The sequence below is a fragment of the Telopea speciosissima genome, chromosome 2 (assembly GCF_018873765.1).
Source record: "Telopea speciosissima isolate NSW1024214 ecotype Mountain lineage chromosome 2, Tspe_v1, whole genome shotgun sequence".
Lineage (NCBI taxonomy): Eukaryota > Viridiplantae > Streptophyta > Magnoliopsida > Proteales > Proteaceae > Telopea > Telopea speciosissima.
The window spans coordinates 52727205-52752356 of record NC_057917.1 but is presented as its reverse complement, the minus strand read 5'-3'; the positions used below and the strand labels follow the sequence as shown (position 1 = coordinate 52752356).

General features: G+C 39.3%; 1 protein-coding gene across 2 annotated transcripts; it reads right to left on the bottom strand.

The window, feature by feature from the left end:
• Nucleotides 1-373: 373 nt before the first annotated feature.
• Nucleotides 374-16781, bottom strand: LOC122651606 (RAB11-binding protein RELCH homolog). Of its 2 annotated transcripts, XM_043845053.1 has the most exons (21): nt 16376-16781; nt 13805-13957; nt 11705-11883; nt 10864-10971; nt 6651-6821; nt 5998-6564; nt 5815-5889; nt 5602-5730; nt 5400-5474; nt 5092-5301; nt 4727-4879; nt 4348-4580; nt 4078-4195; nt 3614-3746; nt 2980-3181; nt 2773-2878; nt 2521-2661; nt 2316-2439; nt 1776-1892; nt 584-884; nt 374-495 (listed from the first exon to the last, which is right to left on the bottom strand). In XM_043845053.1, exons 1-21 carry the CDS (start codon nt 16572-16574, stop codon nt 411-413), a joined length of 3579 nt encoding a protein of 1192 aa, XP_043700988.1. In that variant the 5' UTR covers nt 16575-16781; the 3' UTR covers nt 374-410. The 2 variants fall into 2 exon arrangements, with proteins under 2 accessions (XP_043700988.1, XP_043700989.1); XM_043845054.1 differs by lacking the exon at nt 374-495 and having other exon boundaries at nt 511-884; nt 16376-16780.
• Nucleotides 16782-25152: the final 8371 nt, after the last annotated feature.

The following is a 25152-nucleotide window of genomic DNA, read 5'->3' as shown; positions in this document are numbered from 1 at the left end:
AAACATATTTCTAAGAAATATTTCCATTTCCCCAAGGATCAAAATACAGAACAGAATCAAAATTCAAAAACTTATAAAATCTTACATCACAATCATAAAAGAACAGGCCAACAACATTAGATTAGGCAAACAATGAACACTCTAATGCACAAGATGTCAGACCATATTTATTCAAAATTAGTAATTCGTTTTTCCTGAGAAGAATATGAATATGACAAACATTTCTGTTCTTGGCATGCTGCCTACATAAGCCTCGTATTGAAATAAGTAATCAAAAGAACCATCTCTGTACCCACACAAAAAACAAAAAAATCAAAAGAACCATCTACATGTAACATTAAGAGAAATTAAAAAAGAAGAAAAAAAGAAAAAAGAAAACATGCTACAGTAACTCAAAGGTATGGTAAATTCTAGTTTGACTGCCTATGGGCAGCTTCTTCATTACTCTTGGCTTTTCCCATAAGCATGTCAGTGAAACTTCCCCTCATGATTCCCCTGAACTTGTATCCTCTACTGGGGAGTTTCCTCGTTACTCTTGGCTTTTCCCATAAGCATGTCACTGAAACTTCCCCTCATGATTCGCCTGAACCTTGTATCCTCTACTGGTGTTTGTGGAGCAGCCTTTGGAGATTCAACTGGTTCTGGTGGATCTCCACTCTCTTTCTTTCCAAGCAACCCCCCTTCACCAAAGAAACTGCTCACTGAGGAAGCAATGCCAAGATGGGCACCCATCACCTTACTGAATGCTTCAAAAGTTCCTCCTGATCTTTCCCTCATTATAATTTCAAGGGCTTCTTTATGTGCTGGATCAAGTGAATCTGGGTCTTTTAACAGGTTTTGTATTGCTGGGAGAAGGAGATCTCGTACACTAGCTGCAGGAAGATCTGTGCCAGTAGAAGTGGAAGTTAACATCACAAAATACCTCAAACATATCATCAAAAAAACACCTCATAAACATAAAAATACATGCAGTCACATTCACATGCATGAACAGGGTTGATTAAGCTTCCCAATGGAAAGTCATAAGAATAGCAATCAACCACCACATATAGATTGAAAGTTGACTCATTGAAGAGTTCACCAATACCGTTTGGCGAAATGACCTTTGGTCACATTGGACAGACATTGTTAAAACCCAAAATGGTTCAAGAGAAAAGGTTACCTGCTGACCTCAAGCAAGTTTAATCAGTGGCCAGCCATTGCATTAGTGGTTTTTTTTTTTTTTTTTTGGGAGGGGGGGAGAGGGAGAGTAGCCAACAATGTCCACCCACTGACATGGCCCGGGCCTGAGTGAAAGTGAAGTGGAGGGCCTACCTCACAATGTCTCAGTGCTGAAATCAATGTGACTCAATAATAGCTGAAGTCTAGCTAAGAGTGGTCAAGAAAGACTGAACAAACAGTGCAAAATATCCACAGATTGAGTGGTGACCATTGCCTCAGCTTCAGAAACATGTCTTCTGATCCTTCTCCAGGGATGCTTAGCATCCGGATACTGTTTTGGTATTCAAGATGCGTCATTTTTTCCCCAAACATTAAAAAAGAGATGGGAGATTTTTAATTTATTTATTAGATTGGAGATTTACCCAGACATATAAGGAATGAATTTTACAACAAAGGCATACAATATGCTGTATGCCTCCCGCTCGGGGTGAGGGGGGGACATGTATAGCACAAAACGACCATCAGATGATACTTGGAATCAGCTTATGTTTATTACTAAAAAAAAGGGGTGGGGGAAAATGAAAGTATAGTATTAGTCCTTTTGAACAGCAAACCTGTAGCATCTAGAGCACGGATAGATTCACAAAAAGCATTAACCCTCTCACGGCGTCGCATCACATCACTTCCAGATGTTGGCAGGGTTGAAAGTTGGAATATCTTAGATAAAAGATGTGCATCAAGTCAAAGGAACAAATTTCATGACAAGAACAAGAATAATTGCTAGCCAGAATCTTAACTGAAACATCTAGTTGTAACCAAAGTGGTAAGTTGAGAAGTTCTAACCTTCTTTCGATTGCCTCTTCTCTTATTCCCATAAGTTTTAAGTCATGGATAAAGAGGGTTTCATAATAAATTGAAACTGACTTACCATTATGTCATTCTCAAGAGTTGTCAAACTTTCACGTTTTTCAAGTAAACATGTGGAATGACAGGAGTTTATCCTCATCGAAATAAGTGTTATACTATAAGTTTCAAAAAGTAAGGCTACAACTTCTTTTTTACCAACTTTGGTTATAAAAAGATTTTCCCAAAAAATGAAAATGATTAAAAGCATGGAATTAGTTCTTATTTGAATTGGTCAAAGTTGCGGATATAATCACGTAGTCTGTCTGTTGTATGAGGTACAGCCACCACCAATGCACGAACAACAGCAATTGTAGCTTCATGGGATCCATCCTCCAGAAACGAATCCATCTGAACACGTATCTTGTCGATAATCTGAAAGATGAAACTTTTGGTCGGGAAAGCTCAAGCTGCTCAATAAGTCACAACCAAAGTAAAGAGTAAAAAATTGGTTACCATGTCACTTTTGAAATGCTGGGCTACAGATCCAAAAGCATTTATACTTGCATACTTTACATTGAGATTCTGATCAGACCCAAGAGTGATAAGGGCAGGCAAAACATGAGTTGATGCAAGTTTTGCATCAATATATGGAACCTATTCACGAGGTAAAAAATTGTGTTAGAAATGAATAATTTAGTGCTATACTAAAAATAAATGATTTAATGTAACTGAGGAATTCTATTCCAGATGTATTGTAGTGCATACAAGGACTTTCAGTAGATTGGCAGCACTGATCTTCATATTTACATTGGCATTGACAACCATTTCCCATAAAATATTGAAAACTATGCCATTATGTTCTTCAAATGTGCTGCATCAAGGAAATGAGTGATCAACCAAAAGGACAGATACAGTCACAAAGAAAAACAAATAGTCGACACAAACTAAATACAAGATTGAAAAAATGCCAACCATACGAAGCAAACTGCATTAATGATCTCGGCATTAGAATTTATGGGCTGATCCTCCTTCATTATGCCCTGAACTAAGAGTTTTCTTAGGTATTCTGCTAATTGCTCATGCCTGCCAGGAGCACCCAGAATACCCGCCAAGAGAAGTGGAAGGACACACATTGTCGCAAGCCTCTCAGCCACCACAGTTTTAGGTCGTAAACCTGCAACTCAGCAACACCATATAACTATGTAATAGTGAAGGTAGGTCCAGTCCCAACATGGACTGGATGAGAAAATTGTATCTAGACCTATAATCAAGCATCACTGTGTGATTGTAACAGTGAAGACAGAATCCCAATGTAGTGTGGAATAGGTAAGAAAATTGTCCATACCCAACAGGCACATGACACAAAAGAATGTTAAGTCAATCCCTAGTGTTACTTTTATTCTTAAGTTGAAAATGGTCTTTTAGTAAATACACATGGAATAAAGTACCCTTGTGAATTTACCAAAAATTTGCCCTTTAATCTTGCATCATCCCTGAAACCTTCTTGACATGTCATGCACCAGTGAATGTGGAAGTTTTGTCCCACATTGGACTCCATCCACACTAACAAGGTTTGAAACTTCATAGGCATTTGAAATTACTCTACCTTTGATTCTGGACTGGACAGCAAGGGGCAAACTTTTTAAATCATAAGTATCCCCAACTGCTACCGAGAAAACAGGCAACATTACGTGTGTCAAATAATGATCCCCAAAATGTTCGGATACAGCCAACAAAAACTGCATTAGCAATATCAACATTAGCAACAACTCAGTACAGCATGGTATTAAATTAAAAAAGAAAAATTGATTGTTTCATTACACCAACCCAAAACAAATGAGTCCCCCCACCCGAAAAAAAATCCCTAAATATTTCCATAAATATTCCAAAATGAGATATTAGGCTTCGTCGCCCTACCCAACAGAAATATAAACCAAAATTAAAATTTCAACAATATTTGATAGCTTTTGCTATAGACTGTGATGAAAATCAAGGTCAATCCCAAGAATGAACACTGAATACAAAGAAGGTAGAAGCCTATCAAGAATTAATATCGAATAGATCTTGTACCTTTGTCATCCGATTTCTAAGATTATCTTCCTTTTGAGGTAATAAGCAAGCCAGTTGAATCAGAACTGGCAAACAGTCAACGTGCAGCCAATCAAATGCAGGCCACTCTACACTTCCCCTGACCGGACTCAAAAAAAATAGAAAAAGATTGAATCAAATAGGAGCAGTCAGACTTTCATTCCAATTCCCCACCCCAAATTGTTATATAATGTTCTGCTCCACCTAGGACAAAAACGATAAACAAAAAAGGGTTGGAGAAGTTAAGCGCACCCTGCGTACAGTTCAAGCAAGGAAGTGGAGAAAAATGCACTCCCTGATTCTGAAATTGCAGGAGGATCCATTACAGAAGGAAATGTGCATGTCTTAATTGCTTTCTGGTGCACTAATGGAAGCATCTCTGTCAGCATACGCAATAAAACATCAACATTCCAGCGCTCACGTTCACCTAAAACACGAAGATGCGACTCCACAGAACCTTCAACCCCCGAAACAGGAGGACAACGCTGACAGGTTAGAAAGACAGTATCAGAATCCTAGATTGAAACAACTTCTAGTCCCTAAGGTAGGGAAGCATTAATTGCCCCCCCCCCCCTCCAGGCAAGAAAGAGAGAGAGAAGGTCTGTAAGCACTTGGTTGGAAGAAAACAAACCTGAGCACAGCCAACAATATGAGAAAGTAAAACTCGTAGGATATGGTCCAATTTGTTTCCCCAATTTATTACTGCTGGAACTAATTGTTTGAGTGAAGTTTCGACAACCACGCCCGATGGATCGCAGACCAGTTGGAACATCAACTCCTCAACCTATTCAACAAGGAAAAAGAATTTTGGAGAAAGTTCTTTCTTATCTTTTCTTATATTTAATAAATGTTATTATATTATCATTAGGGAAAAAAGCTCCTCCACCATTCCCAGAATCATGTTTTAAACCTGTTCTAGAGCTTACATTGCAGCCAATCCTGCCAACTCAGTTTTCTGCTCCATGATTGCCTCTCAGCATATTTAGTGAGGCTGACCTTGAAATATTTGTCCATATTCGGAAAGAGTGGAAGCAGCAATGCCAGGTTATGAGCAGCAGCCTCTCGGACGACTGTTGTAGAATCCTCAACCAGTTGTTGCACAATGGACAAAATGAGAGAATCACGAATCTCAGGTCGAACAAATTCTGCAAGCTCCCCACATGATTGAGCAACAAGCAGCCTCCGCTCCTCATACATGTGATTTATCTACAATCAAGAAAAAGGCAAGTATAAAATAGTGATCATTAAACAGCGAAGGATGGAAAAAAAACTTAATAAGATGTACGCAAAATGGATTTAGCTACTTGTTCCCAGCACTGTGGAAGCAGTTCTGATTCAGTTCTCATCTGTCCTACATTCTTAGCCAGGCTAACACAGGCCTGCAATAACATTTAAGCAAGATTCAGCACTACGTCCAGATCAAGAAGATGTTAAAAGATGGTAGGATCAGGTTCCACAAAATATAAGATGGCAAAAGAATAACTCCGGCTTCAGATATTAACTTACATCCATTATAATTCGTCTCTGCTGTTCATCTGGCCGTTTAATTAAATTAAAAAGAGTATGTGTCAAGGAATCGCGTGTGCTGCTGTCTGGATGGCGCTCAATTGCACACATTATTAGAGGAAGGAGTTCCTGTAGGTATAGACAGCATCATCAGTGGAACGCCATAACCATGGATAGATGAAGGGAACATGAACAACAGATTCAGAAGAAAACCTCACGATGGTTGATCAAAACATAAGGTACAATTTTAGGCAAGGCATCTGAAAGGATCTGAATAGTTTCCAAACCCTGTCAAAAAAAGAAAAATATTAGGGCACTCAAGGGGGGTGTAAAGAACCACAATGATAAGGCCTAAAATTCTCTAAACGAAGGTATTTTATCCCCTTAAAAGCTTACCATATTTTCAGAAACAGGCTCCCTTCTTTGGTTATTTAATTTAATGATGATCCTACCATCTTCTGGTGCTGATTCAGAATCATGTTTGAAGATATTCTCATCATTTTCAACTGAACAGTTACCATTTGAAGAAACTTCTAGTGTCTCGTGTGAAATTTCCTGAGGCTGAGCTGCTTTTTCTTCATGAGTCTGAATTCGCTGACGTTCACCATCTTCAACATCTGAGACGCCAGATGCCAAGTCTATAGGGTGAGACGATACAGCCCTATCTTCATGGATCTCAACAACCTTTTCTTCCGTCTGCGTATACTCTTTCTGACAATTGTTAGACTCTACAGGATTTTCAGTAACAGGGCTCTTTGCTTTTAAGATCTCTATTTCCATCTGCAAAGATTTTATTTCTGCCTGATAGTTCTCTGACTGGGATTGTAAGTGGTCAAAATCTGCAGATTCCCAACGTCTACTAGATCGAGATCCTTCAATGTGCATTTTCAGTGAAGTAATTTCAGCTCTGCAGTCATTAAGTTCCTTTCTTTGAAGCTCCAGAGATTTCTTTAAGTCATGAATCTACAAACAATATATTATAAAAACATTTGCTTTAATAAAGTAACATAATTAAGCTGTTGGAAGGAAACAGCTTAGCTGAAGACTACCAGAATCTCCCTGTCCTTAAGGTCCTTCTGGAGAGCTTCCAATGACTTTGTTAATGCCATTATTTGACCGTCGGCCACATCCTTGCTTTTCAGCAAGGATTCTTTTTCAGAATTCAGCTTTTCATTTGTTTTGAGCAATGACTCATTTTCTCGAATAAGAGAGATTTTCTCCTGCAACACAACCAGCCTCAAACTTTTATTGATCTGTACATCCAGCAAATTATCCAAATCAAGTATAGACAGCATGTAGGGTGGATATCACCTATGTAAAGCTGATAGCACTGGAATAAAATTTAATTTCTAGATATTTCAATGCATTTTTTATTAAAGCATATGCAGGCTTTAATTTCTTTTTGAATGTGGCTGAAATCCAAATAAAGTTCCAGAGCTCCTTTTGACATATTTTTATATAAAAAAATTTGGGTGGACTTTCTGATGCAGCTCAGAACGGAAATGCTAATGAGATAGAAATCACTCTATGGGACTCACTCACCACAAGAGTACCTAAAAATCAAATGGGCTCACTCAAGAGTGGGACTCACACACACATATAAAAGAAAGGACAAAAAAAAAGCCGTTAGAATAGAGCCATTGTAAAGGGAGAGAAAAGTGGACTCAGGAGCATTTATTGCCCATGACATCAAGCTGGCGTCATCACTTTCTCTTGATTGGCATATCTACATAAATAGGTGGACCAGCACCTATTTTCTGCCACGTGTCAGGTCAGATGGGGCTGAAATTTTCTGAACAGGTAGACCCCGAAGTCCCCCTGCTTACATGCATGCTTCTTAATCTCGGTCAAAACCTGCAGTTTTGACCAAGATATCTCAGTTTCAAGCCCACCCGAGACGAAAGCATGGGTCGAAATGGGCTCGGTTCAAGTTTCGATGGGTTTCGACCAATTGGTTTTGACCAAAACATAGTCTAGCCATGGGTATAAAATCCCTTAAGTCGACCGAAACATGTCTGTTTCGACATATTTCGATAGAGAACTCAAGGTTTCAACAGTGTCGATACAAGGGAGGTAGATTTTGCCCAAAAGAAGAAAAAAAAACGATTTTTTGCCAAAATCACTTCATTGATCACCACTCTTTTGCACTCTCATACGCATTCGTCCTTCTACACCTTGGATTTGTTGATTGGAGCTTGAAGTTAATTTTATCCCTAAATCTATTGTTTTGGAAGAATTCTGCTATAGACATGGTAGTTTTGATTCAATTTTTAATATGTTAGAATGGCCAACCTAAGACTTCATGGAATCAGATTATTTTTTAGGTTATTAAATTATTTTTTTAATTTTCTATTTTAAAAATATTATTTTCTTACAACAAATATTTGAAAAAATAAGGTGTATTATGTGATGAATGGACTTCAATTAATATATGTTAGACACCGTTGGGCCGATCTACAGCGTGACAGAGTCGGAATTTTTTTGCTGTTTTTTTAGTTTTTTTTATTTTCTTATTTTTCATAAATAATTGGTGAAATTCAAAAAAATATTAAAATAAATAAGAAAAATATTATTTTTTTGTTTGAAAAATCAAGAATTAATGAAAATATTAAAAATGTGTTTTCAGCTGAAATTGACTAATAATGTGATGTTCCTTTTTTTTGTGATCAAGTAATTATTAATTAAAATTTTTAAAAATAGTATTAATTAGGAAAAAATATATATGACTTGGGGGAAAATTAGAATAAGCTTAGTTGAAGTTTTAGAAGTCTAATTTGATGTCTGCATGTACATAATCTCCGAGTTTTTGTTGCAACAGTGAACCAACAAGTGCATAATGTTTAATTGGGAAGGCGAGGACATTGCATGGAGGCATGGGATACCCCTCCTTCCAGCCAACAAGAACAAGTAACAGTGCAATTACTGTAAAAAAAAAATTATGGGAGGTGGGGCTACTAGACTAAAGTGGCATTTGCTGCCCTAGTGTCCAAGTGAGATAAAGAAGGCCATGGCAATGCTGATGAGGAGCGGGATACAGAAAAAGCAAGACAAGAAGGCAGCCAGGGAAGAGTTTGAGGAAGCATGTCTAGAGAGGATGCCTGAATTAGGGGAAGAGGATTATGGCAATGACGAGCCAGATTTGGATGATGCAACCACACCAGCAGAGGTTACATAAAGTAGGAAGGCAAAGGAACCGAGCAAAGCTACCCTTAGGACGGAGCAAGAGAGATTGTTGTCTATGGCCAGGGGAGCTGGTTTATTTAGACAGGCTCCAGCAAAGCCAGAGCCACAATGGAGGAGGAGGCGGCTGAGACATAGAGAGTAGAGATTCAATTTAGAAGGAGTCTGAGTGTGAGGGTCCCAATCCCAGCCCCACTCCCTGTCCGTGACCCAGCCGTTGAGATCCTTGAGCAAGATCCTGTCATCTTTCCAAGAAAGAACCGGAAACAGAAGAAGCTGAAAACAAAATGGACTGATGTGAAGGGGCTAGTGGGGGTTGCTTTCTCCAAGTGGGCTTTCTACCATAGCATTCCAGCTCATGTCACTGCAGGGCCATATTATCAGAAAATGTTGGATGAGATAGGTAGGGCTGCCCCATGAGTGAAGGGGCCCACAACAAATGAGCTGTAAAAATACCTACTTGCCTTACCACAAGGAGTTGAGGAATATATTGAGGGATTGCATCCGGTGTGGGAATAATATGGTGTGACTATGATGTGTGATGGTTGGACTGGACCCACTAGAGAGTTCCTTACAACTTTATGGTGTACTATGATGGGAGGATCACATTCTTAAAGTCAGTTGATGCATCCAAGCATAAGAAGGATGCAATATATATATATATATAAGCTGTTGAAGGAGGTGGTAAAGGATGTAGGGGTGGAGAATGTGGTACAGGTGGTCACTGCCAAAGGGAGCAACTGCAAGAAGGCCAGAGAAAACTGATGAACAATCTTAGGTACCGACTCTTCTGGAGTCCATGTGCAGCACACTGCATCGATCTGTTGTTGAAGGACATGGGGAATCTCAAGATTGTCAAAGAGGTTATAGAGAGGGCAAGATAAGTGACCCATGTTTGTCTACAATCATGGATATGCCCTACAGATGTTGAGGAGCAAGTGTGTTGGGGACTTGGTGAGACCAGAGCTGACATGCTTCGCCACAAACCACATTGCTCTGAAGAGCTTTGAGATGAAGAAGGCTGGTATTAGGTCCATGTTTGCGTCAAAGGATTGGTTTAAGTGGCAGAAGTCTGCTTCTTGTAGAGGTCGGGCAGCCCATGCGATCATTTCCAATGACAAGTTATGGGATGTCCTGAAGAAAGTCGTTATGATCTTAGAGCTGGTCGTCAGTGTGTTGAGAATGGTGGACTCACAAAAGAAGCCCACCTTACCACACTAGTGGGAAGCTATTGATATGATGAAGATGCAAGTTGAGGAAGTGTACAAATGGGGTACCACAAAGTTCCTTGCCATAATCAAAGATCGCTAGGAGAGGTAGCTCATGCATCCACTCCATAAGGTAGATGGGTTTTACTTTATTGAAGAGAGATCTGAACCATAATAGATTCGGTGTAATCTATTGTGGTCCTCCTAACATTTATTTATAATCAGCTAATAGCAAGTAGACTCTAACGAGGAATCCCACTTAGTACACAACTTTAGTTACAAAATAAAAAGGAAACTCAAACAGATACATCACGATATAGACACTCCCCTTATCGTGAGAAACTATCGATAAGGCCTACCCGGTTACCCCTAGCTCCTTTTGCTCCTCCTATCTAAATCATATTACCCATCCTTACTAGAGCATTCAAAGGCCTCGGCTAAGAGAAAAATTTTCCAACAAAAAATTTATCCAAAATAAAAGATGGACTACTTGCTATTGAATATGACAGCCACATATGGAAATCCAAGGTCCAGGCTTTGGATTTCCCGAACTCAGGTCCTCACAGTTTTGGAAAGAGTCACGACCAATCATATTCAAATTGTGTGAGATGGTTAGTGAAAAGTTCAAAAGGCATTGTAACTGTGGAGTTGACGTCAAGAACTTTGGATTACTGGTACCCCATAAGGTTTTGAAATAAGTGCTAAAGATAAATAATGCAAAGGTTAAAGGTTAAAATTGATAGCTTCAAATGACTATGCATGAAAAGATACAAAACTATACACATACACAATTCCAAGAAATTTATCATGCCACATGTGATCTAATAAACCATTGATGAGCAATGGCCTAACTCGCTTGTTTCTCAACAAATACCTCAGCTGCCTCTGCAGTGGATGAAAGGAATTGATAATAATAATGGCGTAAAGCATCTGATACACAAGCAGGCGTGTTCTGCCAAACATCAAGGTCTTGGTCTGTAACCTGCATGAAAAGTATCAACATGTTATAATGACGCCATAATATTCTAAACAAACCATAGTTGTCATGGCGTCTAGGCGACCTAAGGTGCTGGAGAGGGTCCAAAATCAAGGTGGCACCAACAAGGTGACCAAGGTGTCCGCCTAGGCGACCAAGGTGCCTGGACGCCTAGGCGACACCTTGACAACTATGAAACAAACACGAAAAAACATATCTGCAAACAAAATAAATCATGAAAGAGCATGGAAAGTAAAACAAAAACACTTTTTTTTAAAGGTGGCAGTCTTTTATACTCCTTATAAGGGACTGTAAAAGTGAGTTTTTTCATGCGTATTGCCAATGCCAGGTCTCATGTTTGAAATATGTGCCTGATATTTGGTTCTCACGGGAGCTAAACTTATACAAAATAATATTACTAACATATAAAATATAGTTTTGTTAATCATTAGTTACATTGATTTGATAATTTTCCCTGCGTACTTTGATGTCTTCAAGCCAAATACTTGGACTTGGAAATATAGGGAACTTGCAATGATGGCAGCCTGCTGGTTATCATGACTCATGAGGCACTCATCGATGCTTAAATGCATCACTGCCAACCAGATAGGCCAAGATTTTAAAAATACAATAAAAAACACACACACGTAATGTGTGCACAAGTATATGGTTGCATGATATAGCTAAAAATATATACAGAGAGAGAGAGAGAGAGAGAGAAAAGACAATTTTAGCCAACCTCTTCATAAAATGTCATGGCAGTAAGCCGATATCCCGCTAGAAGCAAATATTCCTTTATAGCACAATTAAGATCTTTACGCTCACTTTCCTTCAAAGGGCCTAAATCAGAAAAGGAAGTATTCCTCTTTCCCTGTTGCAAAGTAGGCCCATCTTCCACAGAAACATCTATATTGGACCCTGCAAAACATAAGCAAGAAGGCCAGAAGTTATAAGCCCAGTGATGTAAGGAAACTGGAAATATTCATGAGAAAGTATGACAGATTGATCAGCAAACAAGAATTTTATATAATAACTCTTACAACACAGAATAATAGTTGCAGTGTCAGTTTGATGCATAAGGGTTCATTTCCCACAAACTGCAAAACTCATTACTCTCCCTCCCTCCCTCTATACCAAGGTTTTAAAACTCAGGTTTCGACTAGGTTTCGACCAGCCAGAAAACGAGTTCGTCTTGGTTTCGACCATATCTCGGTCGAAACTTGGGACTTTCTCTAGGCTAACTCGAACCTTGGTTTCGAGGCCCAGAAGTTGTTTTTTTTCCCTGATTCTTGTTGTGCTGTTTATTTTTGACATTTTAAAATCAATCCATACATTAGTTTCACGTAGAGAACACTAAAAATATTACTTGTGGTTTTGATCCAAGTTTGGTACTGTATATTGTTCTTGGACATGGTATCAAATAAGGTTTGATCGGAACATAACTCCTTCAATATAAATGAGATTTAAGCAATCTGGGATTTGTTAGAAAACTTTGTTTTGATAGCTTTCCAATAAGTAACAACATTGTTTAAATCTGATTTATATTGAAGGAGTTATGTACTAGTCAAACTTAATTTGGTGTGCGCAAATGCTGTCAAAATCGCTCTGAATGAAAATTTTTTTTTGGACAACAAAACAAATGAATATTTTACCGCACTTTTGGTTTTTAGCAATGTTTTACCATATTAAGATTTATGGAATTTTTAGATTTGAGAAAAACCCCAGCATTATAAAATCGTCGAAAATCCAGTTTTTGTTCTTGAACTGGGGGGCTGACTTTTTTTCATTTTGGAATTTTATTTTTTAATTATTTTTACTGGATTCAAATGGGGGGTGTTTGCTAATTTATGAATAATATCTTAAGTAAATGAAATACAAATACAAAAATATTAACTTAAATGATATTAGACGTAACTAAGTGAAGTGTTTGTCCTGGTTTCTAGCCTTGTTTCTGGCAATTTCTGGCATAAATACCTGTCTGTCCTAGTTTTGAGCCAAGTTTCCCCTAGTTTCGATGGGCATATGTGTTGAAACCACCGAAATATGGTCGAAACCATCGAAACTCGGTCGAATCCAGGGATTTTATAAAATCCCCCTTCAACTCGTCTCGGAAACCTGGGAAACCGAGTTAACTCGGTGGTTTCGACAAGTTTCGATCAAGTTTTTGTTCCATGCTCTATACTCAGTAACTCTACTTGTCTAAAACCTTATCAAAGAGATAAAACCTCTGTCCTAAGTCCTAACCAAATTCTTCATTCCAATAATATGATAAAATCCATTATGGTGACATCACAATCCAGGGAAGAAAAAAGAAGAAAAAACTTCCATTAATTTTTAAAGGCCCAAGTTACCAATGAGCAACCATTGAAAGTGCAATTTGATTCTATAGGTATAATACTATCTTCACCTCATGATTTAGCAGATTATTTTGCAAAGGTATTCTAGGCCAGTCATGGATCAGGAACCCACAACCAGAAAAGAAGAGAAGCACTAAAAAAGCATAAAAATCCAGAGCTTGTTCTATTTTGACAAACACAACGAAATTAAGCATGACCTTCTATTCAATGGTACTCCATATAATATCTCCTAGAATATTTCCCAAGAAAACTCTAAAAAATAACAAATTTGAAATATGATTATAAGCCCTCCAGAAATATAGAAACAGGTCACCAGTCTTATGATGGTAAATGTTCACATGCATTGAAAAATTCCCATGTTCCATGCGCAATATTACATGAAACTATACAAGCTATGCAAGAACAACATTTTATATTTAAGACAGTAGAAATGCAAGAAGGCACATCAATGACTATAAAAGTGACTGAAAGGTAAGGCATACCGCTCAAATCATCTGGAGATGATTCAGCTCTCTTTTTCAGTTCTGTCTTCAATCTTAAATTATCCTCTTCTGCTAAACGTAGTTCATATTCACTGAGTGCCAATTTTTCTTCTAGTGCTTCTTTCTCTTCTAGTAAACTTTGAGGGTCTGCAACTGGTAACAGAATACAAAGAGATGAAAATTTCTTTCGTTTATGTTTTCCAATGCATGAGGAATGATAAATGAGAAGAATAACGATTTATTTGCAAGAAAGAAATACCCCATATACAACCTAAAACTTTCCAACATCAGTCCATCAAAGCAAACAAGGACCAAGAACAAGATAATAACACAAATATTACAAAAGCAAAATCAAAGGAAGGATGGAGAGAGAAAAAAGAGGACCTTCGCATGCTAAACCAAATATAATATAAATCTGTTTTGTAACTAAATAGAAGCAGTTCATTTGAATAAGTCAACTATGCTTCTCTTTTCCCCAATAAAAAAAAGTCAACCAAGTACTACTTGCAGATTAAGCTCATTCAGCGAATGCATAGACTCTGCCAATTAATCACCAAAAGATTGCTTCTCTCAAGAAAATGTTCAGGTTTTATCAATATTTTTCTTCATTTTGTTTGCTGTTAAAAAAGGTTCACTCTTGGTTGACTTGAAGAGCATAGATTTCAATTTTTCATCCCAGCCGAGATTCCTGAAATCAAAATTGTGCCACATGGTCTTGCCCTGTATTTATCAATAAAGTATTCTTTTCCTTCCCCTGCCAGGCTGCCACCATTTATCCAGGATTAAAACCCCTAATGAAGAAACTGAGAGTCTGTGCATCCAGGAATCTGATGCTTCCACCTGCTTAATTTAATTGTATCCACATGATACAATATTGTACCCCCGAAAAATCTATCTACATGATACAATGTCAATATCAGTATTTGGTACTTTCATGATAGTACACCTCTCCACTCTATCTCTGATCTTCTCCCTTCCATTTATATCTGTTAAAATTCAACTGCAGTCATTCTACCAGAGGAATGTCTTCGACGTACAGAACAAATGTGTCTGTTTTCACTAACTAACATAATTGTTTATTGATGACTTTTTAGATACCTGTGAGGTGTTATCCTTTGCTACACAATTGATGTCCTTGTTTTAGTTTACTTCCAGCAGGAAACTGACTAAAAACCCATATAAATTGTTGCAGCACTGATGGTGGTAAAATATATCCATGCTTTTCATCAAATAGTTCTTGTCCATATAACTTTAAGGGAGAATGTTCTCTGTGCCGCAGCGCAGCCTGCGCCCAGGCACATGGGCAGCCTGTGCAGGGGGGCAGGGTAGTCACTGCACCCACCCCCATGTGCCTGGGCGCAGGCTGCACTGCAGCACAGAGAACAGCACCCCTAACTTTAAATATACATGGCTTTTTAATGAAAACACCATCTCATCAAACCAATGATTACCACTCCATCATAGTTTGTTCCCTCTTACTTCAAACTTAAGTTTTCTGCACATCAACCTATCAAATGAATTTCCTCCCACATTTTTGGAGTCATTGCCTTCGTTCATATATGAACAAAGGACTTTTTATACGCTACATGAGTGCATTCTAGAGTTCATGCAACTCAACTCTCAGAAATTTCTCTCTCACACAAATTGCTAGTTCATATATTTTTTTTTTTTTTTGGGTATGAAAAGAAGGTTAATTATCCACAAGCATAATTCTTCATTTCACTTATTTTATTAATGTAACAGAAACCTGGGATAGTTTAGAATGGATTTTGTAGTCCAGTATGATTTGTCAATTAGGATCAATAAGGTAAAACTACAAAAAAAAATTGGAAAGGGTTTAATAAGATTATAAGAGCTCAAACAGAAAAGGGCCCAAAAGTAACCTTAGTAACGATAAAACCAATTAAATAAAGAATAAAACCTCCCAACCAAGAAAACATATAACTGAAGGGAATAGATTCTATCAGCCCAATTGCCCTGTGAGGTGCACTATGCCTAATTCTAACTAAATATACCATGCTAATCGAAAGAGGGAGGAAAATCATAATTAATGGGAACCATGGTTTCCTTGATAAATCCCGATGATGACTAATTACACTCGTAGACCATGCACATACGGATTCAACTTTGAAAATATCTGCAGAGTAGCAGCCAAGCCCCGAAATGAATACTACAGTGTTTATCCACAATTTCACTCCATGGTAACGTTCTAATAATGAGATCGTGTACGCTAATGCCCAAAGCATTTTTTCGGTCAGTTAAATTATACAGACACAGCCAAGTAAGAATGTAAGATGCACCTTCTTCCAGAATCGGATCTCGTAGTTAGACCGTATATAAAAAAGATTAAACAGAGGGCTGACTTGGCCAAAATTGAAAAGAGTAGTAAGTAACACACTAAGAGACGAGTTTTAAAAATCCGGAAAATTTTGAAAGTAAGAAGAATAAGAAAACAGAAAACTGAACTCTTACCAGATCGAATCGGAGAATTTTAACATTGAATTGCTTGCGCATTAGCTTTGAGAAAGATAACAGAAGGAAGGGAGAATGGAGGAAAGGGTTTAGTAGTACCTCGGAGAGTATTGAAACGAGAGATCTGATCTGGCGGGAACTGAGAGGTATCAGCAAAGAACTCTTTGAGCCTGATAGCCTGCGCATCTCGACCGTCATCGAGTAGCTCGTGAAATAACTCAAACGCAGTCAGAAAATAGTTCTCTTCGAGGAGGAAATTCACGACACAGTTGCAGAGGGATGATTTCTCCACGTCCATTTGGTCAACGGTTATTCGCCGATAGCAGATCAATGCATCGTCGATAGATTCATTTCAACTAAATTACGATTCGAAAACCAAAGTCTCGTCAGATGTTCGTGAAGAGAACAGGGAGACAACAGAGGATGGAACTGGGAGGTGATTCCACCGCCAACAGTGAATTCTGATTTCTGAATAGAGAAGAGAGATCCTCGTTTTCTCTTAATCCTTGTCTATGAGTTGAAACAGGGTTGGTATTTCGTACAGTAGGATGTATCACATTCCATACTGCTTCGCCCGTATTATCTGTCCACGTCTGTACTGGTCCCAGCCCCATCAAGTGATGAAATTGGTACGCGGGCCTCTAAGTTCAAAAAGACATAAAAGTAGAAGATGAGTTTGTGGGGGTGGCACACACACGTTGCTCTGGTTGAGACTCTTAACTCTTGCCATTTGAGAGTTGAGACCACACGTACATGTAGGGTGTCAACGGATCTTTATCCCGTGCAATTCCCTGTCCGGTCCAGTTCCCCTAGCGCCCCTAACAAGGGAAAAGGATTCTATTGAGCCGTGGCAGGAGCTAGAGCGTCTAGCATCGCTAAACGATAGCAAAATCAGGGGTGGGGTGGTCATTTCGCAGGTGAATGCCACCTAGGCCCCACATGTGAAATGACCACACCCTATTTTTGGGGTGGTTTCCAAGTGCTGGACGGTCCAGCTCCCACCACGGCTAGACAGGAGCCAGGTCGGGGACGCAATGACAATTCCACCCTTGCCCGAACACTCTGCCCGGGTGGGGATGTGGGGTCCACCCCCTCTTATTACAGGCACTAGGTATAAGAGGCATTGGGGAGGTCCGAGCAGGGAATTGCAGGAGATAATTTTTCGGTGTCAACCAGCCTGTGTCGGTCAATTTCGATCGGGGCTTTAATTGGTTTTCACTAATTTAAAGCCTCATGTCGGTGCCACATTGGATCTTTATCCCTTGCAATTCCCTGCCCAATCCAGTTCCCCTAATACTCCTAACAAGGGGACGCAATGACCATTCCACCCCTATCCGAACACTCTACCCGAGTGGGGTCCATCCCCTCTTATTACAGGCACCAGGGAATTGGACCGGGCAGGAAATTACAAGAGATATTTTTTCTTTTTATAGGCTAGGCGTTGATACGTTTATATTTAGTATATTGGGTATTAGTCCATAATCGGGTAAGTTAATCAGGCTATGATCTACTTTTATATGGGATATAAATGGGTCATAAACAAGTTAATTGCCCTATAAAATAGTCAATCTTGATCTGACGGCTATCAAGCTGCAACCAAGCATCGTCAACACTGAACACCCAAATAATTATCGAACTAAGTCCAACACTAAACCATTTTCTAACCGTGGAGAATATTTTCCTTCACCATTGGTGTAGGAAAACCCACTATGACCATCACTATTACTCAGCTTTTATAGGATTTTTTTCCCCTTTTGGGCTAAACTTACCTTCTATAGGACAAATGTTCAAAACTGCCCCTATCCCTCATAATGATCCCCATTTCACTGGTTCTGTATAATAAATGGGAAAAAGAACTCTGTCCAGGAGTGTGGCTTACTCCAATACTCCCATGTGTCTATCTCTCTCCTCAAAACAAAGGGGTAGAGGCATCTTTTCATATGGGAGGAGAGAGATAGACTCATGGGAGTGCTGGCATAGGCCACACTCTTGGACAAAAAACTATTTCCCACAATAAATTTATTGGAGAAAGAACGCTATTTGGGTGCTGCCCCTGCGCCCGGACACAGAGGCGGGTGAAATGATTGTCATGCCCTCATAGAAAGGCAGAATTTCCCAAGGACGTGGTGATCATTTCACCCGCCTCTGTGTCTGGGTGCAAGGGCAACATACTGCACACACCCAAATAACGTTCTCTTTCCATAAATTTCTAGGTTTTTGGACTTTTATTTTGGGTAACGGATGCTTAGCTCGCCCAGTAATAATTGTTTGGAGTTTAGATAGTGCTGAAATTTTATATTTTGGGCCAATGGGTGAGCACGCCTAGGTATCTACCCAAGGGACAGAGTCTTCATCTCACGGTGCCATGTGAGAGGGGGTAGGAAACACCACCAATTAGAGATCTTTTTCCCTTAAATTATAATTAAAAAAATCCCATCCTCGTACGCTTCTTCTTCTTCTTCTGGGTACACCCTGCTCCCTCATCCCAATCCAACGTCCCACCCTACCCCACCTCAACTATCCCATCCAGCCCTGCAACATCCCTCTCCGTCACTCTACTACCCCACTCCACACCACCTTCCCTGTCCCGCAAGCCTTGCAAGTCTGCAACACCCCCTGTTATTTCAAATTGATAGTAGAAGTGTGTGCATCTGCTTATCTGAAATTTATCCAAATGTCATCTACTTATTACAAAAAAATAATAATAATAAAGAATAAAAAAAAATCCCATTGTTCTACTTGTTTATTTTTTATACTTTTTAATTATCTTCCTTCTCATACTCTTTGTCATTTTCAAGACATCTGGTTGAGTTTATCAATTGTTGGGAAAAGGGCATACTAATTATTTCATTTCAATTTCATGTTAGGCCCTTCCTATAAGATTTCACCCAATAAGAAATCAGAATTTACAAGGCAGGGTAACATAGCAGGGTGAAGTAGGAGGGTGCACTCAAAGAATATTAAACGAGAGTTTTTCTCCTACATTTCTCAAGACTGGTCGATCTTATCTTATCTCCGCAAACCTTATCTCTAACATTGCCTAACCTAGTATGACTCTATCCTGATGAGTTAGTGTGGTTTACAGAAAGTCAAACTTTATTACCAAGAGCTGTCGATTACATGCGATAACACTAGGACTCTATCACCAAGACTTGTCGATCATATGTGATAATGTTATATCCGCACCCGGGTTAGCTAATTATTTATGCTTTCTCTTCCTTGTGACGTGTAGATACTGCTGCCGTGTATGCCGGAGAACTGTTCTCACTTGTGGTCAATCCCAGTTACAAGATCATTGACCAGTTCACGGGCCTGCCCGTCGAAGAGATGTTCCTCAACCGGCAATGGGGGAGATTTGTCGATGGTGATTTCGTCGACCATCCTCCTAACACGAGCCCCCGGAGTGAAGAATATCGGAAGACTTTTCCTGTGTCCCCACACTTAGACACCTCCCTCAACGATGAACTTAGCATCGCGGTCGAGAAACTCTTCGGGATCACGAAGGACACGTCATGACGGTCGAGGGCTAAGTTACTACTCTAAAGTATGTTAGTGTACCCTCCCCTTTATGGCCTTGAAGTGTGGACCAAAGCCCAACAACTTTTCTTGTGTTTCTGCCTTTATAGCAGCGATGAAGTCACGGACGGACTCACAAGGCTGGTTTTGTCCGTGGATCCGTCCGTGTTGTTTCATGCTTTTTAGGTGTTTTCCTTGTGTGGGGCCCACACCCCATGCCCCGAACATTTGTACCTGAGCCCCCAGGCAAGGTGGACCCCACCCATAGTCCCCTTGAAATGTGTATGTGCTATGTTGGTGGGCCCACTAGCCTATGGTTGCATTTAAATGAGTTTTATTCTAAGTGCCCCAAACCAAACAGGCCCTAAGTGGGCCACTTGCTATAAATACTTAGCTCAGCCATCCATTGGCTCTTTCACTTCTCCTACCAACCAAAACCGTTGGAGGCTTGCAGGGCATTGAAGGAGAAGAAGGAAGTGATTGGAGGAGGGCTGGAGGTGGACTTCATCCATTGGCTGATCAAGTTAGGTGAGTGCCTTTCCCTTCTTCCCTCTCTTTCCATTTCAAGTGGGGGGAAATCCTCTCATGGATTGATTCCAACTTAGGGTTTCCTTTGGGAAACCCAATGTTATACTTTGGCCTCCTAGATGGAGACCTACCCCTCTTCCTTAATGCCATCCCTAACCCTAGTAGCCTGAACTGCTGTTCTAAGCTTTAAAACTTCAACCTAGGTGATGAGCACATTTATGTGTGGGAATTTTAGCTTTAAAACTTCAACCTAGGAATGGTGAAACCCTAGAAATGGTTCCAAATTCTTGGATCCCCTAAGGACCATGGTTGAATTGGGTTCTATTAACCTTAAAGAGACTTAGGACTCTCCTCTCTAACCCTTGGAGCCATGTAATCTCAAGGATGGAAGGTTGGAGGTGAAAATCCTTCAAAATCTCGAACAGAGACTTCAACGGATTCCACGAATCGTGATCCAAAGATCGTGGTTTCCATCCGTGAGATCCATTCTTGGAAAAGAGGAAGGGGGGGGGTTCAGGGGGGGGGGGTTTCCCCTTTTTTTTTTTTTTTTTTTTCCTATTGTTTTTTTTTTTAACCTATTTCGATTTTCTGGTTGGGTTTGGAAAAGAATTTATTAGGGGGAAGAAGGAAAAAATAGGAAAGGACGGGCCGAGGAGCGGATTCATCTATTGATTCCGTCCATGGTTCCGTTCCCTCTCGGGAATGTCTTAGGGTTTGAACGGATGCACGAACGGATTCACTTAGAGGTTCCATCCGTGAATCCGTCCCTCCTGTTTTCACCATATGCAGGACGGGCCGAGCGGACTCACCTTGTTGCTTCCGTCCCCGAGTCCGCCCGTCTTTTTTTATTGAAACCTAAAATTAACTATTGGGATCCATCATGGGATCCACCTACACTCTTCTAATACTATTCTCACACATCCCCAGATTTCATAACCTATACGGGAGAACGTGTATCAAGGAAAATCCTACTAAACACCCTAAGCGACGATCGAACAACTTGTGAGTGGGTTTTGGGTGATGTTTGGGCTTGTTCAATATGAATTATATAGTTGTTATGATTCTTGTATCATTTATGAACATGCTGCATTCTTTCATATAAAATATCTTGGTTACGATTTGATGCAATGTGATTATGTTACTTTACATTATTGAATTGGGTTATGGTGCCGGGTGTACCGGTGCCGGAACCCTAGAAATATTTATGAGATTTATTGATTGCCATCCTGCCCTGTATGCGTTGTGCCGTGCTGGTACCCGGGTACTAAATGGAATGGGGCGTTGATGCACCTGGAATACCTCTCGGGACGATAGGACTTGCATGTAGTATAACTGCGGCTAGGATTCACTTCCCTATGCTACGACTCTTACCAGCAGGGGTTTAGGTGTTCGGTGATCGGGGCTCCTTGTTGCCTGTGGGGAAGAGAGGCCAGGTCAGGGATGACCATTGATCATCAGGGTCTGCCACTAGGTGGTCTTGGTGGCTTCTACCGACATAGGCTCCCTGGTGATAATAAGGGTTCAATTGTGGCGATAAGTTAAGTGACCCACAGTGTCTCCGAGTTATCATAGTAGCATATACCTCGACTTAGACTGTGTGTTAGGTGAAAAATCTATCAACTTACATTCATCATGGACTATATGTGATTGTGTGTTTGTGCATTCCCCTTCCCCTCACTGGCTCAATGGAGTTAACCCCCTATGTACACATTCTTTTAGATCTTGATGCAGATGGTGGTTATCTGGCTGGTCTCGTGGTCCAGTCAGCTGATTATGATGGTATCGGCATGGAGGAACCTGAAGCTGTGTCGAAGGAACACAGTAGCATATACCCTACTTAGACTGTGTGTTAGGTAAAAAATCTATCAACATTACATTCATCATGGACTATGTGTGATTGTGTGTTTATACATTCCCCTTTCCCTCACTGGCGCAGTGGAGCTAACCCCTTGTGTACACATTCTTTTAGATCTTGATGCAGATGGTGGTTATCTGGCTGGTCTCGAGGCCCAGTCAACTGATTATAATGGTATCGGCATGGAGGAACCTAAAGTTGTGTCGGAGGAACACGGTGACGGATGCCCTTGTGATGATTGTGCCTACGGGCCTTGTTGATTTTGGGGATTGTCCCCTCTTTTGATTTTTTTGGGGCTTTGTACCCTTTATGAACAATTGTCTGTAATACTTATATTCTTTTGAGTAGTTACGTTATGGTCAGTCAGCAAACAGTGTTAAACTTTACTTGTATCACCTAGCCAGCTGAACATATGGTAATTGCTATCAAATCGCTTCCGCTTGTAATTACTCTATCTTGAATGGAATTTTCTTTCCTTTTCCATAATTGTAGTTATTATGTTTTACCTTGACTGTTGACTGTGGATTGGGACACTGTGTCAGTGATCCTGGTAGCGAAAGGGGATGACGCGTGTCATCCTAGTCACATCTTAACTGTGCTTTATTCCTATCTAGAAATGGGGGTGTGACAGATAACATTAGGATTCCATCACTAAGAGCTACAGATCACATGTGATAATACTAATATTATCGGGAAAAAAAATGTGATAATACTAGGACTCTACCAAGAGTTTCTATTCTTTTGTAACTATATCCACACTATATATTCTGATGTGATCGTGTGATTTTCAATTCAATGAAATCAATTTTCAATCTTAATATGGTATCAGAGAATCACATTATTTAACATTGCCTAACCGAGTATGACTCTATCTTGATGAGCTGATGTGGTTTACATAGAATCAAATTCTATCACTAAGAGTTATCGATCACATGCGATAACACTAGGACTCTATCACCAAGAGATGCCAATTACATACGATAAAACTAGGACTCTATCACTAAGAGCTGCCGATCACATGTGATAATACTAGGACTCTATCCAAGAGTTTCTGTTGTTTTCTAACTCTATCCACACTATATATTGTGATGTAATTGTGTGGCTATCAATTCAATGAAATCAATTTTCAATCTTAATAAAGAAGAAGAAGAAGATGAGGAGACGTACGAGATGAGATTTTTTAATTATAATTTAATTTTTGTTTTACCTTAAACTAAAGGGTACATTAAGAATAAAAAATTGAATTACGATGAGAGAATGCCATCCATCTTTCTATTAGAGTGGATTTAGCATTAAATATAGGAGTTGTACACGTTGTGCAATGAGCTAATGACACATATGGGTTGCAACTACTTAGCTACAACCCGGGCAAGAGCTAAATTTTATGCATACACAATATAGGATATTTGAATTTGAGAGGATACATTGAATCCAAGTCAGAAATTTGACATGTCTTCAATCTATATCATTTCCTAAACATCCAAAAAAAGAAAAAAATACCCAATACACAAAACCCCGCCACTACAAGGTCTGGGGAGGGTCATAATGTACACAACCTTATACTCACTTCACGGAAAGGTTGTTTTCTTATTTGAACCCACAATCACTAGGGCACACTAGAGTAATCTTACTATTGCACCAAGGAAAACATCTAACTATTAGAATTTTCAAATCACCCTTCCACATGACAAAAAACACCGTGTGCTGATTTATTTTTTAGTGAGAGTTTGCTGAATTATTTTCCTTTATTTTGGGGAATTCGAGTCTTAAAATTCTTACCTCTCATTTTGGGAATCTTGTTGGTTATGAATTGAAGAACAAAGTATAGTTTGATCGTATGGGAGTGGGTTTCTTTAAAGAGTATTAAATTGGAACCGGAATTGAAAATCCAAACCGAAACTGAACCAAATAAGTCAACAAATCGAGCCAAATAAATTCAATTCCAATTCAGTTCTAAAATGTATTATCCCAATTCTATTCTAGTTCCAACATAGGAACCGTTGGTTTGAACCAAAACTAGATCGAACTAGGATACTATATTATAGTATATTAATATATAATAATAATGTGAAGTACCCCTATATGAGGTATTCTAGACAAAATATTTCAAACGTGAAGTACCCCGGATTTAATTTCTGAAAGTATTAGTTACCGTAGGTGTAATTTGCCCATAAAATGATAAAAACTCTTTTTTTATTTTTTATTTATTTATAAAAGCTACAACATTATACTTAAAATAGAGGGCAAATTTACATCGAGTTTATAAACAAATTGAGACTTAGATACATGGGCTTTATGAGCCTAGAACCTGAGAAAAGATAACAAAATATCATTCTGACAACATCGAAAGGAAGCTTCTTTAGAAATATCCACAATCTGCAAAAAGAGGGTTAGAATCGCCAAAGGCCACAAAGATTGGGATGGAGATGGAAGAAGCCCGGGCAGCATCCTGTAAGAGCACCAAACTTCTTTCATCTTCAACGCCAGTTTCTCAGCTTGCTCTAACCTTGTAAGAAGACCATAAAGTTTTGGTTCCAATTCATGCTTTCGAGGAATTGTTCTTGTAGCAATCAAAACAAATTTGACCTTTAACAAAATGCATGAGGCCCACTCTGCTGATCCTATGTCTATAGGTTCAAGCCATGCACATACCAACACAGGAAAATCTAGAATAGGTAAAATAGGTAATTGAGTAAAATAAATAACCTCGTCATTATGATTAATTATATCTAGAGATGAAATTTGGGGGGGGGGGGGTAATATGGAGTCATCCATTGTTCAATCTTCCTCAAAACCATCAGAGATTGGGCTTAGCTGAATTAAAATGATAAGAACTCTTAGTTAGAAAAATCAATATGATATATACAAAGATTCATGTGTCCCACAAAGATTCATGTCTCCATACTATTACAACAAAATACATTATTTGACATGCCTCAAAGTCGTTTTTAACATTTTCAAATATTTATATATCAAG

Coding starts and splice junctions, on each gene's coding strand:
- LOC122651606 (XM_043845053.1), bottom strand. CDS start 16,574: ATGGACGTGGAGAAATCATCCCTCTGCAACTGTGTCGTGAATTTCCTC. Junction 6,565..6,650: donor TTAAGGACAGGGAGATTCTG/GTAGTCTTCAGC, acceptor TATTGTTTGTAG/ATTCATGACTTAAAGAAATC. Junction 2,662..2,772: donor CCAATCTACTGAAAGTCCTT/GTATGCACTACA, acceptor CCTCGTGAATAG/GTTCCATATATTGATGCAAA.